The sequence below is a fragment of the Pinus tabuliformis genome, chromosome J (genome assembly GCF_031772625.1).
Source record: "Pinus tabuliformis cultivar Carrire ecotype Pingquan chromosome J, CPIR1, whole genome shotgun sequence".
NCBI lineage: Eukaryota > Viridiplantae > Streptophyta > Pinopsida > Pinales > Pinaceae > Pinus > Pinus tabuliformis.
Window position 1 is genome coordinate 1,477,136,460 of NC_142295.1, and position 20,727 is coordinate 1,477,157,186.

Below are 20,727 nucleotides of genomic sequence, written 5' to 3' on the forward strand. Positions count from 1 at the left end.
AACAATTGACCGTATTGGGCCATACAATGTCATCCAAGTCATCACTGATAATGCTCCTAATTGTAAGGTAGCGGGAGCAATTATTGAGGATAAATACCCCAACATATTTTGGTCTGGGTGTTTGGTTCACACAATGAACCTTTTGATGCATGATATTGTTAAGAACAAAAACAAACAACACAAATGGATTGGTGATTTGTACAAGAGAGGCAAACAAATGATAAAATTTATTACAAATCATAGCAATACCCATGGCCTTTTCCGCAGTCACTCAAGATTGGAGTTGTTAAAAATTGCGAGGACTAGATTTGGTAGTTATTACCTCACCTTCAGGCGCCTTTTGAAGATAAGAGAGTCATTGGCTAGCATGGTATCAAGTCCACACTGGTAGTTAAAGGAAAGGGCTACAAATGCAGCTGACAGGTAAGGTTTTGAGCAGGTGGAGGAGGCCGCTCTTGATGGTATGTTTTGGGCATGTGTGAGGCAAGTATTGGATTTCACCAAGCCCATTTATCACATGATTCGGTTTGCAAATACAGATAAACCAGTGATTGGTGAGGTGTATGAGCAGATGGATACCATGTTGGGGAAAATAAAAGATATTGTTCATAACAATGATCCCAACTTGTATAAACTGATTCACGATTATGTGTGTATACGATGGGATAAACTTAATGTTCCACTACATTGCTTGGCGTATATCCTTACGCCAAAATACTACTCTACATCTTGGTTGGGCCAACCTGCACCAAGGGGTGGGGTTAAAGTCGAACCCCATATAGATGAAGAGGTATCTATAGGATATTTGCAAGCATTAGAAAAGTTGATACCTGACAGGGAGGAATGTGCTAGTGTGCGTCTTGAATTAGGCAGATACTTTAGTTGCACTGGTTTGTTTGGTACCTTTCATGCAATGGAAGATAGAGACAGATTTGATGCTCTCACATGGTGGGAATCATCTGGTGGCCATGGACTTCTACCAAAATTGGCAAAAAAAGTTCTCTCACAGGTTGTAAATACTTCTTCTGCAGAGAGGTGTTGGAGCACCTACAGCTTCATACATAATGTGAAAAGAAACAGACTCAATGAAAACCAGGCAGAAATATTGGTTTATGTGCACTACAACTTGAGGTTGTTGAGTCATTACTGTGATCGGGCTTATGAGGATCCAACATATAAAATTTGGGACAACCACCCAGAGGATGATAATTTGGAGGATGGCACTATACATCTTGAAGAACTAGAAGCGGAACTTATGAGAGAGGAAGATGAAGCAACAACCATGCCACCTCCACCATCCAGTAGCAGTGCTCGAGTTCCGAGTCTTGTTCCTTTGTTGTCGCCGCCTCCATCTACACCCTCACGTGGAGGGCATGTGCCTTCTGGTTCTGGTCATCGGTCTGTGTGGGAGGAGACTCCTAGAAGACCACCACGACTTGCTCATACATCAGACACTTCTCGTGGCAAGGGCCACATGAAGTAGTAGATAATAGATTTACAGTTTACTTGTCTTTTCTAGTTTCTATTAGTTTTCATAACTGTTGAGTCTTGACTCTTTCATATCATAATGATATTTTTTGTAAACAATATATGACTGTGACAATTTAAGTTTGAAGTTTGAAGTTGGCAATTATAACTCATGGGTAATGATTCTAAGTTATGAATATGATGCTTCGTGAAAGTTGTTGCATTTCATTTCATAATTCATTTTATAACATTTCATTTCATGTTAGATATTATTTCTTGTAATGGTTAAAGTTTAAACTTAACTTACAAGTACAACTTTGGTGATCAATGATGATAAATGTTATATATTGAATTTTCAATTTTGAAAGCTTGAATTTGAAACTTTAAGATTGATGAATCATGATTCATGAGACTCAATATGTTGTATGCTACTAACTTGTGGACGTGGTTGATGAAGATTATAACTTCTAGATGATTGATGTTATATGGTTCAATGATCAATCTATGTTTTTTTATGTTTTTTACATCTAATTCATCATTCTACATGTTTTTGTTGACATATATGTATCAAAATATAAAAAATAAATAAATAAATAAAATATATATATATATATAAAGATCGCTCCGGGATTCGCTCCCAAATCGGGAGCTTTTGAAAATGTCGCTCATGCACCCGTTTTTGCTCCCGCTCCCAAGTAACACTGAACTGACCTAATATTTGCTTTGCAATGAACACATTTTCAGTTCATGGTTTCATTGAGGCAAATTTATTGGCTGATTGGAAGCATGTCCTCAAATGCTGACAGGACACAATAGAGATCTGGTATTGCATGGTTTTGTGGATTCAGATTCGACAGCTGAGGTCAGTGCTAGGAAGATCACTTTAGGTATTGTTAAAATTGGCAACTAGGGCCAGACTCCATGTGGGTCATCTTATTCATGGCTGATAATATTTTTATTAGATTCCTCTCGTCGAGAGGTGTAGGATTGATCTAAAGATCATCCGATTCCGATAAGTATTTATGGAGATAAGAATTTATTTTGATTATGGAATAATTATCAAGTCGACCTGCAACTCATGTAGGCTCAGAAGCCCAACAGTTGCATCTATTCAATCAGCAACATTTGTGTATAAATACAGGAGGTCTTTTCCTCATTTGTACTCACTCATCTCATCACATCTCTCTCTCTCTCCTGCGCAGAAAAGAGGCTCTTCTCCTACTGCGCAGAAAGAGACTCTTCTCTCACACGTGTGGAAGGAAGGACGCAGATTTAGGGCTGCAACTGCAGATCCAAAGTTTGACCAGCGTTGACTAGATGTCTCCCTCTCAGAACTGCACTGTAGGTGAATCTGGATCTCCTCTGAAGGCCGCATTTTTTGGTGAAGGAATCAAGCCGATACGATGGTCGGTTTGCAAGATATTGTCTGCCCTAGTTTGGGACTGATATAGGGTTTGCTGCTGCTGATTAAATCAGATTTATGTACTATTTCTCTCTGCTGAATTATTGAAGATAAAGGAAGATTTGATCAAAGGGTTTCCCCATATTGGGGTTTGTCCCTAGCTAGCCGCCACATCTTGTGTCTCTTGTCTTGGCTTGTTTTCTGTCGATCGTTTAATGTTCTATCTGCACTTTACTTTATGTACATGTGATTGCTAATCTATGGATAATAATAAGAAAGATAAGTAAACTACTTTAAGCATAGAACATACCATAAATTAACATGGTATTAGAGCTGAGGTGCACACAAAGCCCAAGCAAGAGCAAGAGCAATCACCGAAGAGAAGATTGGCAAGGCTATCCTAAAAGAACTATGGGGTCCTCAACACTCTTCCTTGCCGAAGACAAGCTCCGTGAGAAAGCTGACTATCACGGATGGAAGATGTCTCTCGATCTAACCTTAGAAGATCAAGGAGTGTTGGACCATGTGAGAGGCAATATTGTTGAGCCTCCATCAAATGCACCCGCAGTTGTCAGGAACAAATGAAAAACCGATGAAGTCAAAACAAAGAAGATCATCCGGGACTCTATCGACAAGCACTTGGTGGCCTACATCTCCGACCTGAACACCTCCAAGGAAATCTACCATAGACTGGTGAGTTTATTTAAAGTTAATGATGCAAATCAAGTCTTGTTTCTTAGAAATAAGTTGAAGGAAATTAAGAAGGGCAAAGATGAGAGTATGCAAGCATACTTCTTAAGAATCACCAAGATCAGGAACGATCTCCTATCTATTGGGGAGATTATTACTGATAGGGAAATAAAACTCACGAATCTTGGAGGATTACCATCCGAATGGTACGTGTTCAGGACTACTCTTCTGAAAAATAATGTAATTCCTGGATTTGAGGAATTAATGGCAAGATGCATTCAAGAAGAAACAAGGATAGAAGAGCAAGAAATGCCCATGCCTAAAGGTCCTCCTGCTACCTTTTCTTCTCATGCTAAGAAAAGAAATAATTCCAGGACTAAATCAAAAAGAAAGGCTGGACCTAAGGGTGGAAGAAAAAGGCGATGTTACATTTGCGATAAAGCAGGTCACTATGCAAGGGAGTGCCCTAATAAAAGGGACTCACACCGGGACGATGACCAAAATCCCTCTCATGGCAATCAAAGGAATAGCAGATCTAATGGCCAAGGTAAAAGGAGTACTGGAAATCAAGGAAGAGGGCAACCATTCAAGAAGGCAAGAAATTCCAGGTATGAATCTAACACTGTTGACAATAAGCAGGACGAATATTATCTACCAGCTGCTCTATCTACCTCTGCTCCTCCAAACTCGCTGGGAAATTGGCTTATTGATAGTGGTGCCTCAAGGCACTTCACTGGTTACAAAGAAGTTCTCCATAATCTGATAGAGAATGAAACTAACCTGGAAATTGTCCTTGGAGATAATATGAAATATCTCGTGAAATGTGTAGGCAATGTCTCTCTTAAATTGAATCAAGGTAATACGATCCACTTACAGGATGTATTATATGTACCTGACCTCAAAAAGAACCTGGTGTCCATCTCGGCAATGGAAGACAAAGGCTACAAGGTGACCTTCAGCAATGGCGAGGTACGTGTATGGAAAAACAATGTTAAAGATGCCTTTACTCTTGGGTTTCGAGTTGATTCATTATATCAGGTTGGTGGAAGTCCGCTAGGTGTCATGTCTTGTGACACATCTCTTCAGTCTGAACTTTCGCATCGGAGGTTTGCCCACCATCATTATAAAGCTCTACCCAATGTAAGACAAATGGTGACAGGGATGCCCGAATTCCGAGTAGAGAAAGAAGGTGTATGTCTGAGATGTGCCGAAGGAAAGCTCAAAAGGGGACCATTCCCCTCAAGCCTAAGCAAGACCTCTGATATATTACAATTAGTTCACTCAGACATATCTGAGGCTGGCATTAAGAGGGAGACTACTACACCATATACTCCTGAGCAGAATGGTGTGGCGGAAAGGAAGAACCGTACAATTGTGGAAGCTGTCCATGCCATGCTCCATGATCAAAGACCTCCGAAGTTTCTATGGGCAGATGATGTAACAATGCCCGATGTGGATGAACCCATAGATCCTATTGATCCACCTGAGCCTTCCTCTTCTAGGAAGAGGTCCTTTTGGCTTAGGGGGCTACTTGATGATGTTGTAGGACACACTGCACCCCAAGGAACCTTCCGTGAAAGTAAGAAACCTAACAGGTATCAAGGATACCTGACCATCATGAGCACGATCATACAAAATGAGCCTTCATCATTCTCAGATGCCGTCAAGCATCAAGTGTGGAAGGATGCTATGACCGAAGAATATGGGTCTATTATGAAGAATGATGTCTGGGAAGTAGTTCCCAGACCCCAGGACAAGACAGTTGTCACTTCTAAATGGCTTTACAAGATAAAGCATTCAGCAGATGGAAGTATGGAAAAGTATAAGGCTCGTTTTGTCGCTCGTGGCTTCTCCCAGAAGGAAGGTATAGACTATGACGAGATATTTGCACTTGTTGCCAGATATACCACCATCCGCTCGATCATAGCCCTTGCAGCTTCACAAGGATGGAACCTACATCAGATGGATGTCAAGACCGCGTTCTTGCATGGTTCAATCAAAGAAGAGGTCTACGTGGAGCAACCCAAAGGATTTGAGATGTATGATCGAAAATCTCATGTATGCAGGTTGAAGAAGGCTCTCTATGGGCTGAAGCAAGCACCCCGAGCATGGTATGAGAGGATCGATAGCTACTTCATGAAGCTGGGATTCACTAGGAGTGAAGCCGATCCTAACCTTTACTTTAAATTTGAAGATGACAAGCCTCTCATACTGGTGTTGTATGTGGATGACCTCTTTCTAATAGGTGCAAACCCTCTCATTCACAAATGTAAGAGGGAGTTGGCTTCTGAATTTGAAATGAAGGACCTAGGACTGATGCATGATTTCCTAGGAATTGAAGTGTGGCAGAAGCCAAGGGAAATTTTCCTATCTCAAGGAAAATATGTGGTGAAGATATTGGAAAGATTCGCTATGGTTGACTGCAAGCCTGTTACTACCCCGTTGGAGCTTGACTTTAAGAAGTTAAGCGGTAGCACTGCTAGACTTGTTTTACGAAATGCCACCGAGTAAACTCATCGGAGCATTAATGTTCTTAGTGAACTCCCGTCCAGATATATGCTTCGCAGTCAACACGTTGAGTCAACATATGGTTGAACCTCACCACATACATTGGATTGCTGCCAAGAATCTGTTGAGATATCTTCGTCAATTACTTATGGGTTAAGATACACTGTCGGAGATGTGAGACTACTTGGATACACTGATGCTGATTGAGCAGGCAATGTGGAGGACCGTAAGAGCACTTACGGGTGTTGTTTCTCCTTGGGATCTGCTCCAATATCCTAGATGAGCAGGAAGCAGAAGTCGGTGGCTTTGAGCACCGCCGAGGCAGAGTATATTGCTACTAGCATGGCCTCCTGTGAGGCAGTCTGGTTGTGAAAGCTCTTTAGTGAGCTGTTTGGACTTACATTGGATACCACTGTGATCCTATGTGACAACCAGAGTGGGATTCGTTTGTCAGAGAATCTCGTATTTCATGATCGCTCCAAGCATATCGATATCAAGTACCACTATATTCGAGATATGGTGCAGCGGGGAGCTATAAGGCTCCAACATATCGGTACAGATGAACAGGTCGCCGACATTCTGACAAAGCCCCTAGGAAAGGTCAAATTTTTTACTTTCCGAGAACGACTTGGTGTCGTTCAAAAACCCTCTGATGAGGGTCCTGTATGATGTATTGAGCTCTAGGAGCTCCGGGGGGGTGCGGGGTACTTCTTGGAGCGACATATGATGAACAGGGTAAAAGAATCAAAACTTTCCCTGTGACACCCCGTGGCGACTATGTAGCAGGATGATTAGTTCTCCTGTGAGGTCTGGATGATGTGTTCTCCATGACGATTATGTAGCAGGATGATTTGTTCTCCTGTGAGGTCTAGATGATGTGTTCTCCATGACGATTATGTAGTAGGATGATTTGTTCTCCTGTGAGGTCTGGATGATGTGTTCTCCATGACGATTGTGTAGCAGGATGATTAGTTCTCCTGTGAGGCCTAGATAATGTGTTCTCCATGGCGATTGTGGACAAGATGATTCACTCTCTTGTGGGACAGGATGATTCGCTCTCCTATGGACAGGATTGGTTAGTGCTCCTGTCGAGGCATCCTACCCATGCAGTCTGGGACTCATGGGAAGTACCTCTCATCTGATCAATGAGCAGGGAAATGAGGATAGGGACCATAGTAGTACCGATGGACACATCACTGTATCTACCGTACTCCCTATGCTAGGATGATCTTCATTGATCTGGGATCAATGATACTGGTCTGGAACCAGTGGTAGGAGTTGTACCCACTATGACACTGACTTCGGGTCAGTTGAGGACTGGTCTGGGACCAGTGGTACACACTCTGAGACTGACTTTGAGTCAGTGGATGATGATACTGGTCTGGGACCAGTGGTAGGAGTTGTACCCACTATGACACTGACTTCGGGTCGGTTGAGGACTAGTCTGGGACCAGTGGTACACACTCTGAGACTGACTTTGAGTCAGTGGAGGATGGTATGATACATCCTCGATCATTTCTTCCTCTTCATAATTTGGACAAAGTAGAGCAGAGCAGAGCAGATCAGAACAGGGCAGAACAAAACAAAGCAAAGCAGAGCAGGGGTCAAGTTGTACAGGGCAGTGCATTTGATGGATGAATAGTAGCGACCGACAGACGAATTGCAGATGGAGTTCTCCCTAGTTGAGAGGGAGTGTTAAAATTGGTAACTAGGGCCAAACTCCATGTGGGTCATCTTATTCATGGCTGATAATATTTTTATTAGATTCCGCTCGTCAAGAGGTGTAGGATTGATCTAAAGATCATCTGATTCCGATAAGTATTTATGGAGATATGAATTTATTTTGATTATGGAATAATTATCAAGCCGACCTGCAACTCATGTAGGCTCAGAAGCCCAATAGTCGCATCTATTCAATCATCAACATTTGTGTATAAATACAGGAGGTCTTTTCCTCATTTGTACTCACTCATCTCATCACATCTCTCTCTCTCTCTCTCTCCTGCGCAGAAAAGAGGCTCTTCTCCTACTACGCAAAAAGAGACTCTTCTCTCACACGTGTGGAAGGAAGGATGCAGATTTAGGGCTGCAACTGCAGATCCAAAGTTTGACCAGCTATCTCCCTCTCAGAACTGCACTGTAGGTGAATCTGGATCTCCACTGAAGGCCGCATTTTTTGGTGAAGGAATCAAGCCGATCCAATGGTCGGTTTGCAAGATATTGTTTTCCCTAGTCTGGGACTGATATAGGGTTTGCTGTTGCTGATGTAAATCAGATTTATGTACTATTTCTCTCTGCTGAATTATTGAAGATAAAGGAAGATTTAATCAAAGGGTTTCCCCATATTGGGGTTTGTCCCTGGCTAGCCGCCACATCTTGTGTCTCTTGTCTTGGCTTGTTTTCTGTCGATCATTTAATGTTCTATCTGCACTTTACTTTATGTACACGTGATTGCTAATCTGTGGATAATAATAAGAAAGATAAGTAAACTGCTCTAAGCATAGAACATACCATAAATTAACAGGTATTTATTTCAGCTTGGGGAGAGGTATGATATCTTGGTTCAACAGGAAGCAAGTGAGAGTGGCATTCAAGTTCATTAGAGGCAAAGTATATGGTAACTTCTACTAGTTACAAGGATATATGGCTCCTCAAGTTGATACCAGAAGTGACCGATTAGAGGTTGGAGACTACAGTTATGTACCATGACAATCAAAGTTGCATCAAGCTCTTCGAGAATCCAATGTTTCATGATTGCTCCAAACACATAGATATCAAGTACAGTTTTCATGGAGATAAGAGTTTAGAATGGAGCAATGGTCTTTGAGTATGTTCCTTCATACTTTTAGCTTGCAGAAATGTTGATCTCGCAAAGGGGAAGTTTAAGATATTAAGGAAGAGATTTGGTCTAGTGGAGAACAGCTTCCTTAAAAAGAGTGTTAGTTTTCTTACCAATTGCTCCAAGTTGTTCTTCCCAGTAGAGGCACACTTCAATAGATCCAAAGCAATCATAGTTTCTTGATACTCACACAGGCATAATGGAAGAGAGAGGTGCATGCACTAAAGGATATCTTGAAGACGCAGTATTTATGTAGGCATAGTGAGGTGTGTGATAGCATTGTATATATAATTTTATGTAGGCACAATGAGTGCATCAGGGTACATGCATGATGTATCTTCAGATGGCGAAGATCCCTATGTGAGGATAGTGCAATGCATGTGGAAGGTTGACTATCTTTGGAGCACAAAGATCCCTAGGCGAGTTGGTGTATGAGTTCATGCACGTAGTTCACTTCAATGAGCACTCTATTCGAGGTAGTTTTCCCTCGAGGAATATGACATCCATGTCTACATTAAGTGTATTTCCGCTTCTCTCTTAATTTATAAAAAGGGACTTTCTTCATATCATATCTGATTTATTTTACTTCAACAATTTGTTAAAGCCCCAGAAAATATTTATCTCAAATATTTCTGAATTTACCGAAAAATAAACACTGGTATATTAACTTAAAGATGCAGCAGAAATAAAATGAAGAGATCAATCAAACCACAACAGCTAATTTACACCCAACACAATCTTCCTTCATTAAATTTCTCGAGAAAATTCTAGGTTAGACTCACAAATAATACAACGAAAAACACAGTTGCTAGGAACTTGGAAAGTCAGCCCCGATGGGAAAATCGGCCTCGAGGAATTCAGCCTCTGAAAAATCAAACCACCTGAAGCAAATCAGCCCTAGAAAATTAACTTGTCTAACTAGCGAATCAGCCTCCCTTTCTCCCTATCTTGTACGAGCCCTGTGCACTAGAGTATTGGTCTCCCTTGATAATTCGACCTCCTCCACAATTCGGTCCTCTTCTTGAGCAACTTGGCCTCCCTCTTTCTTGAACTCGGCCTCCTTGAGTTTCTAGGTGAAATTCCCTGATGCACTTCTCCTTGTGAAAATTCTATCCTCAAGGAACCCCTACCGCTGCAAAACTGAATTTACTTCACCTACTTGATTTTAATATACATTATCAAGTTATTCTCTAAATAATACTGAAGCAAATTACTTCTGCAGCCTACACCAATTTAATTTGATTACATGAAACAAGAAACTGAGCAAAGAACAAGATACATAGGACACAGTTATTTTTGGACAAAATAGTCCCCGAAAAAACTTAATGCTGGAAAACCGGTGCAGCAACTCTGAGGGAAATATATTGTTAAGCAGTAGTTCTGAATACAATGTTGGTTGCCCTCCGGAAATCCAGTGACAGAGAAAATATAATGGCAGAAAACTGAGTGAGACTACCTCACTTCCCCCGAAAGTTTTTGGCTGATCCGGCAGCAGAACTGGCTAACCCCGACTATCTCTGTGTTGGCCCTGTGTCAGCCTTACAGGCTCTGCATCAGCTTCTGCGTTGTCTCATCTGCCTCCTGGAACTTCTGCGTCAACCTCTCCCGGTTGTTCCGGCAGTTTTCGGCTTTATACTTGAGGGCATCTTCTGCTCTGCGCTGGCCCTTTTGGCTCTATGTCAAGACTACATGGACACAGACTGGCCCGGCGTCAGTCATTCTAGATGTTGCGCTACCTCCACTAGCGCCTCTCTGCCCAGTATTCCCGAACTATCCTTGCCCCTCTGCTGTAGAATGATCACTCAGTTTGAATTTCTCAGCTTCCTAGCCCCAGAAATCGAACTCCAGATCAATTTGTTCTCTCCGTGTGTGTTTCTAAATGAACCCCAAGCCTCTTATACTTTTCTCGTTGAAACTTCAATGGCCGAGATTAAGTCTCTAATCAACAGCTAAGATTAAAACTTGACTTGATCCGCTTTCTAGAACATTCTCACCCATATTTTGATTAATACCCATTAATACTTTAATTTTCCTAAGTTTAAACTTAGGAACCCTATTAAAAATATTAATTATTTTAATAAAATACAATCCATGTGGAATTTCACCAAACGATTTTTGGGTTCTTTAGAACTCATGTGCCTTAGCCTCTCTGCCAATTTTCATGGCTAGAGCACATCCGATGCTACCAAAAACTAACACTCCTCACTTCTCTTCAGTGTAATCGAACCTCTCGCTCTAGAGAAAATCACTTCCTCCACAACTGTGTGTGTTCACTTCTCCCTTAGGCTTATTTTATAATTTCATTAATCCAAAATCCCTAACCCTAATCTCCTAAGTGATCAATGGATATGATTAAATCCTAAGCCTCATTTGAGATCAATAGTTGATATTATATCCCAATAGTCCACAATAATTAATTAGATTAATTATTGTATTTTTCCTGAGTTAACCTTAGGAAAGAAATCATAATATCACTTACTCCACCAAGCAAGCACCTAACGAGGCAATCAAATATCTTCTGCATGCTAAGACACCAAGCCTATGTAGAAGACCTTCCAAGTCTACAAAAACTTCAACAAGGTGGATCACAGTTGTTCATACTTGCTGTTCATATTTTTTGACTTACATGTTTGTAGATCTAGCATTCAGATTTCATTATTTTGGTAGGAGCTCATCAGTGTTTGTATTCCTAGGTTAAATTTGTATTTCTGCCATAGATCAGCTTACCATGTCATGAAAATTTAACTTAGTCAACCTAAAGATTTTGTGATTTTTATAAACTCGGAGTTTGAAGTACTCATCAAAGTGTTAGGAAACTTGTCTATTTATTGTAATGTTTTGCTACACTTACTGTTGAGTTATGTCAAATCGTTGTCAAGCTAATTCTCCATTTTTCCTTCACTATCATTGCAAAGTCTGAATCGCTGGCTTTATTGTAATCTTTAGTAACTCAAATAATGATTTATGGACAAAGTAAAACTCTTGTAAATTTAGGTTGTGTTTTAAACATGAATAATGTTTCCCACACTATGAAAGGCCTCACTTCACGTTTTATCTTCCTAACACTACATTTGCTACTTTCTCTGAAGCATTTTAGCTTCTTATCCAAGGTCGAGGACAATGATCCAACAATTGCCAACTATGTTTTGAGGGCCCATACAGCATAGGATTTTAAACATGAATAATCATATAATGTTTCCCACACTATGAAAGGCCTCACTTCAGGTTTTATCTTCCTAACACTACATTTGCTACTTTCTCTGAGGCATCTTAGCTTCTTTATCCAAGGTCAAGGACAATGATCCAACAATTGCCAACTATGTTTTGAGGGCCTATACAACATAGGAGTTCATCTCAAAAAGCAAAAACATGCATGAAACTTCTTGCATATGTTTCCAATCCTTCTTCTTTTTTTACTATGGTGAATTGGTAACTCGTTGGAGTAATTTGAGCGAGGCCCAAGATCAAATCTAGCTGCAATTATAACACCAAAAGTATACCCAACAGCTCATGAGCTAGATATACCAAGAACTTATCATTGAGCAAGAGTCGAGACTCCACGAGGGTGAGGGAGCCTACTCCTTGAGACTTATCACAAAGGGCCAAAAATGTCCACCGTGGGATTTGAAACTAGGTGGAGGGGATAACATCCCATTGTGCCAACCACTCAATTGTCCCAAGGAGACAGATGTTTCCAGTAATGTGAAGGAAGAAGATATTCTCAAACTAATTGTCAGTGGATGTTCCTAATGTGCAAAGGTTACGAGCTTAGCAGTGTGACGAGGATAGGGGACTTTCTCCATAGTATTATGGAGGATGATTAGTAAATGCATTAAAGGCGTGTCGGGTAAAATTTTCCCATAATGAAAAGGAAATATTGTTCGTGGATATGTATGTGTTGACAAATGCTTCCAAACCTAAAGAGAACACAAGCTTTAATATATGATAGTGTCCAAGGATGTAACAGGGTCATCACAATCTAAGTTGCACGAAACGCCGAAATGTTTCGGAGTTTCCGAAATGGGTACGTTTAGAAACGTCACCTCCCAATAATGGAAACGTCAGCTAAAACGTTCGTTGAAACGTCATATATGTTTATATATATAAAAAGAAATTTATAAATAAGTGAATAACACATTATCTTGCAAGAAAAAAGGGAATAAGACCTATAGATAACAATTTAGAAGGAAAACGAAGTCTATATTAACTCTCATTGATGATTACATAATGATCGAGTTTCGGTCAAGTTTCGGCCGAGTTTCGGAGTTTCGGGTATGGGTACGTCACGAAACGTCAGGTTCCTAGAAGTTTTGTGCAACATAGGGCACAATAGGTACATGAAGAATAATGTATTAGAACAACACAATGGAATCCAAGTGGGGAAACACATAATGAATTCCTTTCAACTATGATATTAACTCCTTTTGTCAATGCATTTCAACTATGGTTGATGTGATCCTCGCGGTGTTGCTAAGTTCCGGGGATGTGTGATTATTTTAGAATTATAGATACTTGATGACAAATATAACATCAGAGTAATCTCTATTCCGATATATGTTTTTTAAAATAATAAAAAAGCATTCCCTAGTCTATGAGAACGGATAATAAATGTCTATGATATAATTACTTTAAAGGTATCATCCACTGAAATGAAGACAGATGCCGAAATTTAGAAATTATTTTATAAATAAAAAAAAAAAAAAAGCAAAACAAAACAAAATCTTTTAGTAGTAAAACTTAAAAGAACAAATCTGGACCATAATGAATCTGTTTAAATGGTTTGAAAATTAAAGTCTTCCAATCAAGCAATTACCTAAAATTCCCAAATAATACGAAAGAGGTACGTCCGTATATTTGATCTTCTGCAATTGATTGCCCCCAGGTATTATGCTGTATTCTTCCCATCCAGTAATACCCATTACCAAATCATCTTCTTTGAAGTCTGGATGATTTGAAATAACAACCTTTGCAACACCATAGCCATTTATCGCCTGCACATTGAATTTATATACTGGATAATGCTATGCAAGCTTTGTAGTTGAGATACTAATCCTACAATGAAATTAATTTCGGTTACATCTTTTGAATTGCATTGGACTCTATGCTGATCTAGAACAAGAAAAAGGACACGTCCTTCATTTATTGCAAACGGGTAATGAAAGCAATATAAAAGAAGGATAGAATTCTAAGTTAAAATAGAATGACAGAAACTTATTATTTTTTTTCTGCTAAAGCATTTGATGTGATTTGGTTGAATCTTTTAACTAGAGAGCAAACAGATTTAGATTAAAAAAAAAAAATCCATCATTTTCTAAATATCAAGTTTGATGTCAAGTGGTACATGCAAGAAACTACTAAAAATTAAAGTACCTAAAGTAATTTATTTGATTTAGTTACAATATATGTCAATTGCAAGCAACTTAGAAGACATAAAACAACTAAGATTGACAGTACACTGAAAAACTTAAAAATCCTACCAAAAAACTAAAAAAATTTCGGGGTCCCTCAAAATTCATGAATCGGGTTCCAAACTGCTTACTTGAACCCACTGCTTTTCAATGTTTTTCCAAGAGATGTACTAAGCATGCAAACTTACATACAAAAGAGAAGAGAAGAAAAGGACATGTTTGCACATGAAATAATTTAATTCAAGTAACAGAATAAATTTAAAACAAAGGCAACCAGATCTCACCAATCCAGGCGTAAAAATAGGTGTAAAATAAGAAGGAAAGTTTCTCATGCAGCCTCTCATGTAAGGATCACATGATAGATACAAATTCTTTGCAAGCACATCTTGTGATCCATCTTTCAGTTGCAAGGGAAGTTTTGTAGATTTTAATGACATATGAGACGCCTTCGGCATTCCAGTAATGTAATCCTTTAAGACAACTTGCTTATTATTCACTTCACTCGATGCCATTTCAGTAGAGAAGCCCTGCAAAAATTTGGTCCACATATAGAAATTGTCATTACAATCATCCTTCCAATAACATGAGGAAGTATCATCCTTAAAAAAGACTAATCCAACAATCTTTTCAATAAAACATTCTTACAAAAATTTAGTTTACAAGAAAATGAAGTTTCAAGTAAGCCAAAATAGAAGGCTGACATTTATATAAAAACACTGTATTGGTAAAATCTGAAAAATGTCAGACTGCAGATCATTTATTATGTATATTACTTGTTAGCATGATAGGCAACAAATATGCAATAGATGTCTAGCACATAAGCATAAAATTACCTTAAAAATAACATTTTGGGGTCCAGAAAAAGCAGGTCTTGATATCCCCCAGTAGTAGTATTTCGAACACAAAAGAAGCAATCTCTAAAACACTAGATAATAAGATAAGAAAAATTTTATTAATGTCCTTGGGTGACCACAAAAGTAGGTCAATGGGACTAAAGGATACATCCAGTGTAAATACAAGACATGTGGGAGTGCAAATGCAACTCTATTGTAACTCCAAAGCTAATAAAACTGAGATATGACTAAAATAGGGTTAACATGAAATGAGAGTACAAATAGAGAATCAACTTGAAGCCAAGATTCTATCATGAAAGATTACAAGAGATATTATAGGAAGGAAAATTCAATTCAAGCAAGTTCAGTGTGTAATATTTGAAACGCTTGATAGCATCCAGAAAAAGTATCACTGGATAGGAAAATATAATCAGCAATCAAATATTCGCAACTTTTTGGAGGCTCAACTTAGATCGTTAAGGAGAAGCAGAGAGACAATGTAATGCTCCTCTTCCTAGTCCATTTACTTTGTTTTGTAACTGCCCACCCCGAAAAGGGTTAAAAAGGAAAATAAAAAGCATTTCCTCGTCAAAGCTACAGTCTACTGTTGCCTTGCTTATCTACCATCAGTTGCTTTCTTGCGGCTTGCACTGTTAGCATTCTCAGAATATGGTGCCTTTATATCCAGAAGGACATTGTTAAGTTATGGTATGTTCTATGCTTATAACAGTTTACTTCTTTTTCTTATTATATTCCACAGATTAGCAATCACATGTACATAAAATAAAGTGCAGATAGAACATTAAACGATTGACAAAAAACAAGCCAAGACAAGAGACACAAGATGTGGCGGCTAGCCAGGGACAAACCCCACAATGTGTAGGGAAACCCTTTGATCAAATCTTCTTTTATCTTTAATAATTCAGCAGAGAGAAATAGTACAATAAATCTGATTTATATCAGCGGTAGCAAACCCTAGATCAGTAGCATCAACGTTAACAGCTTCATCATCAAACTAGGGCAGACGATATCTCACAAACCGATCGTCGGATCGGCTTGATTCCACCACCAAAAGTTGCAGCTTCCAGAGGAGGTTCAGATGAACCTACAATGCAGTTCAGATGAGGAGATATTCTGGTCCACGCAGATCAAACTTCACTTCTGCAGTTGCAGCTTCAGTTTCAACAGCTTCCTTCAAACTAGGGCAGTCGATATCTTGCAAATCGTTCGTCGGATTGACTTGATTCCACCACCAAAAGTTGCGGCTTTCAGAGGAGGTTCAGATGAACCTACAACGCAGTTCAGATGAGGAGATCTTCTAGTCCACGCAGGTCAATCTTTACTTCTGCAGTTGCAGCTTCAGTTTCAGCAGCTTCCGGCTTCACATGTGTGAGGGAGAGACACTTTTCTGCGCAGTAGAGAAGAGAGTCTTTTCTGCGCAGTAGAGAGAGAGAGATGTGATGAGATGAGTGTGAGTCCAAATGAGGAAAAGTCCTCATGTATTTATACACAATGTTGATGTTTGAATAGATGCGACTGTTGGGCTTCTGAGCCTACATGAGTTGTAGGTCGGCTTGATAATAATTCCATAATCAAAATAAATTCATATCTCCATGAATACTTATCGGAGTCGGATGATCTTTATATCAATCCTACACCTCTTGACGAGAGGAATCTAATAAAAATATTATCAGCCATGAATAAGATGACCCACATGAAGTTTTGCCCTAGTTGCCAATTTTAACACTCCCTCTCAACTAGGGAGAACTTCATCTGCAATCTGTCTATCGGTCGTTACTATTTATCCATCAAATGCACTGCCCTGTACAGCCTGACCCTTGCCCTGCTCTGCTCTATTCTGCCTGTTCTGCTTTGTCTTGTTCTGCCCTGTACTGATCTGTACAGCTCTACTCTGTTATGCGCTGCTCTGCTTTGTTCTGTTCTGCTCTGCTTTTGTCCGAATTATGAAGAAGAAGAAATGATCGAGGATGTATCATACTAACTCAAAGTCAGTCTCAGAGTATGTACCACTGGTCCCAAACCAATTTCAACCAACTCGAAGTCAGCGTCATAGTGAGTACAACTCCACTGGTCCCAGACCAGTATCATCCTCCACTGACTCAAAGTCAGTCTCAGAGTGCGTACCACTGGTCCCAGACCAGTCTCAACCGACCCAAAGTCAGCTTCATAGTAAGTACCACTCCTACCACTGGTCCCAGACCAGTATTGCACTGACACAAAGTCAGTCTCAGAGTATGTACCACTGGTCCCAGACCAGTCTCAACCGACCCGAAGTCAGTGTCATAGTATGGTACAACTCCTACCACTGGTCCCAGACCAGTATCATTGGTCCCAGATCAATGGAGGTCATCCTAGCGTAGGGAGTACGGTAGATACAACGATGCGTCCATCGGTACTACTATGGTCCCTAACTTCATTTCCCTGCTCATTGATCAGATGAGAGGTACTTCCCATGAGTCCCAGACTGCATGGGTAGGATGCCTCGACAGGAGAACTAATCAATCATGTCCTCATAGGAGAACACATCAATCCTGCTACAATCGCCATGGAGAACACATCAATCCAGGCCGCCATGGAGAACACATCAATCCAGGCCTCACAAGAGAACACATCAATCCTGCTACAATCGCCATGGAGAACACATCAATCCAGGCCTCACAGGAGAACACATCAATCCTGCTACAATCCGCCATGGAGAACACATAAATCCAGGCCTCACAGGAGAACACATCAATCCTGCTACAATCGCCATGGGGAACACATCAATCCAAGCCTCACAGGAGAACTAATCATCCTGCTATACAGGAGAGCGAATCATCCTGTTCCACAAGAGAGTGAATCATCTTGTTCCAGTGCGCACCACCAGGGGAGGGTGAGTCACCCTGTGGTCGTATGTTGCTCCAGTAAGAACCACACGCCCTCAAAGCTCCTAGAGCTCAATGTATGCAACATGCAGGACCCTTATACAAGGGTTTCTTGACGACTCCAAGTCATTTGGGAAAATCAAAGATTAAATCTTTCCTCAGGGCTTTGACAAGGTGTATTGACCTGTACATCATCTTAATGCGATGAAGCCTCCTTGCTCATCGACTTACCATATCCTAGGTGATGTCTATCTGCTGGAGCAATCGACGAAATACGGGATTCCTCAATAATCGAATCCCACCTCTGGTTGTTACAAAGAATCACAGTGGTATCCAATGTAAATCCAAACAGCTCACTGAAGAGCTTTCACAACCAGACTGCCTCACAGGAGGCCATGCTAGCAGCAATATATTCTGCTTCGGCGGTGCTCAAAGCCACCGACTTCTGCTTCTTGCTCATCCAGGATATCGAAGCAGATACCAAGGTGAAATAGCACCCGGAAGTGCTCTTCCAGTCCACCACAGTGCCTGCCCAATCAGCATCAGTATATCCAAGTAGTCTCACATCTCCGGCAGTGTATCTTAACCCATTAGTAATTGTGCCACGAAGATATCTCAGAAGATTCTTGGCATCAATCCAGTGTAGGTGGTGGGGTTCAACCATATGTTGACTCAACGTGTTGACTGCGAAGCATATCTCTGGACGGGAGTTCACTAAGAACATTAATGCTCCGACGAGTTGCCGATACTCGGTGGCATTTCGTAAAACAGGTCTAGCAGCACTACCGCTTAACTTCTTGAAGTCAAGCTCCATCGGGGTAGTTACAGGCTTGCAGTCCACCATACCGAATCTTTCCAATATCTTCACCACATATTTTCCTTGAGATAGGAAAGCTTCCCCTGGTTTCTGCCACACTTCAAGTCCTAGGAAATAGTGCATCAGTCCTAGTTCCTTCATTTCAAATTCAGAAGCCAACTCCCTCTTACATTTGAGAATGAGAGGGTCTGCACCTGTTAGAAAGAGGTCATCCACATACAACACCAGTATGAGAGGTTTATCATCTTCAACCTTAAAGTAAAGGTTAGGATCGGCTTCACTCTTAGTGAATCCCAGCTTCATCAAGTAGCTGTTGATCCTCTCATACCATGCTCGGGGTGCTTGATTCAGCCCATAGAGAGCCTTCTTCAACCTGCATACATGAGATTTTCAATCATAAATCTCAAATCCTTCGGGTTGCTCCACATAGACCTCTTCTTTGATCGAATCGTGCAAGAACGAGGTCTTGACATCCATCTGACGTAGGTTCCATCCTTGTGAAGCCACAAGGGCTATGATCAAGCGGATGGTCGTATATCTGGCAACAGGTGCAAATATCTCATCATAGTCTATACCTTCCTTCTGGGAGAAACCACGAGCAACAAAACGAACCTTATACTTTTCCGTACTTCCATCTGCTGCATGCTTTATCTTGTAAAGCCATTTGGAAGTAACAACTGTCTTGTCCTGGGGTCTAGGAACTACTTCCCAGACATCATTCTTCATAATAGACTCATATTCTTCAGTCATAGCATCCTTCCATACTTGATGCTTGACGGCATCTGAGAATGATGAAGGCTCATTTTTGTATGATTAGTCATAGCATCCTTCCATACTTGATGTTTGACGGCATATGAGAATGTATGAAGGCTCTTCTGATATGACAATTTTCCTCGTAAATTATTTTCCACTTGTGGACGAATAATTGTTGATCACTTGGGATTGGGAGGGGCAGCTGCAGATAAGTGAAGTCCTTGCAGGGTTCAGCTTATCAGGGAATCTAGGGTTAAAGTTTGAAAGACACGTTGGTAAGGGCAGCAAACAGGAATCTACACAGTGAAGAGCCTCTAGGGTTAAGGGACGAAAGGGATACATCGGTATGGGCAGCAAACAAGAGTGTATACAGTGAAGAAGGGTTATGCTGTCACTTTTCTGCAAGCACGGAAAAATGACCGGTGGTGGTTCAAGAAACTGTGGAAATTGAAAGGCCCTCATAAAGCCGGAATCTTATTGTGGCTTATCTTGACAAACAAGGTCCTCTTTTGGATCTTCAGAAGTGGGGGTGGCAAGGGTCAGGTCTGTGCTACCTATATAAGGAAAGCAGTGAATTAGCAAATCACTTGTTCTTAAAGTGCCATATCACTAAGGAAGTCTGGGCAGCTACAAAAGGATTCAAGGAAAGGAGAGGCGGTTGGAAGGGGATTTTATTGATGAATCCCTGCAAATTTGGTTGCAGAATAATGAAATAAGAAATACACAGTGCACACAATTCCCCTCCAATCTTTGTCTTATGGGTTAGCTAGATTAGTAGAAAAAGGACATCTTTAATGATAAACTATGCACACCATTAGACATGCCATTCAAGGTTCAAAATGCTCATCCCGTCTTAAGGAAAAATTCCAAGGAGAAATCAAGGACTCTTTCCACTCTGGATCTTGATTGATCTGTTCTTTTTGGAATTTTTTGACAGTGCTTCAAGGGGCAATCTAGGGACCAGAGAAGAAGGTAGCGCCATCCTTATTGTGGAAAGTCATAGGTTGGTTCTTGGATGTGGAACAGACAGGATTTAACAAATTAGCAGAATCCAGAGAAGTTTACCTTCTGATGGCACTTGCTTTAGAATTTGGGGGCTCAACGTTCACCCTTGTTGGGGAATCT

At 40.5% G+C, this 20,727-nt stretch overlaps 1 protein-coding gene across 2 annotated transcripts in view; it reads right to left on the minus strand.

The window, feature by feature from the left end:
• Positions 1 to 20,727, minus strand: part of LOC149232961 (2-alkenal reductase (NADP(+)-dependent)-like) — a 32,841-nt gene that overhangs the window by 7,880 nt on the left and 4,234 nt on the right. For both annotated transcript variants that reach the window (XM_089379611.1, XM_089379612.1), the window contains exons 2-3: positions 14,599 to 14,841; positions 13,720 to 13,897 (exon numbers count right to left, since the gene is read on the minus strand). In XM_089379611.1, the coding sequence (XP_089235737.1) occupies positions 13,720 to 13,897; positions 14,599 to 14,841 (421 nt within the window). The remainder of the gene's footprint in view (positions 1 to 13,719; positions 13,898 to 14,598; positions 14,842 to 20,727) is intronic.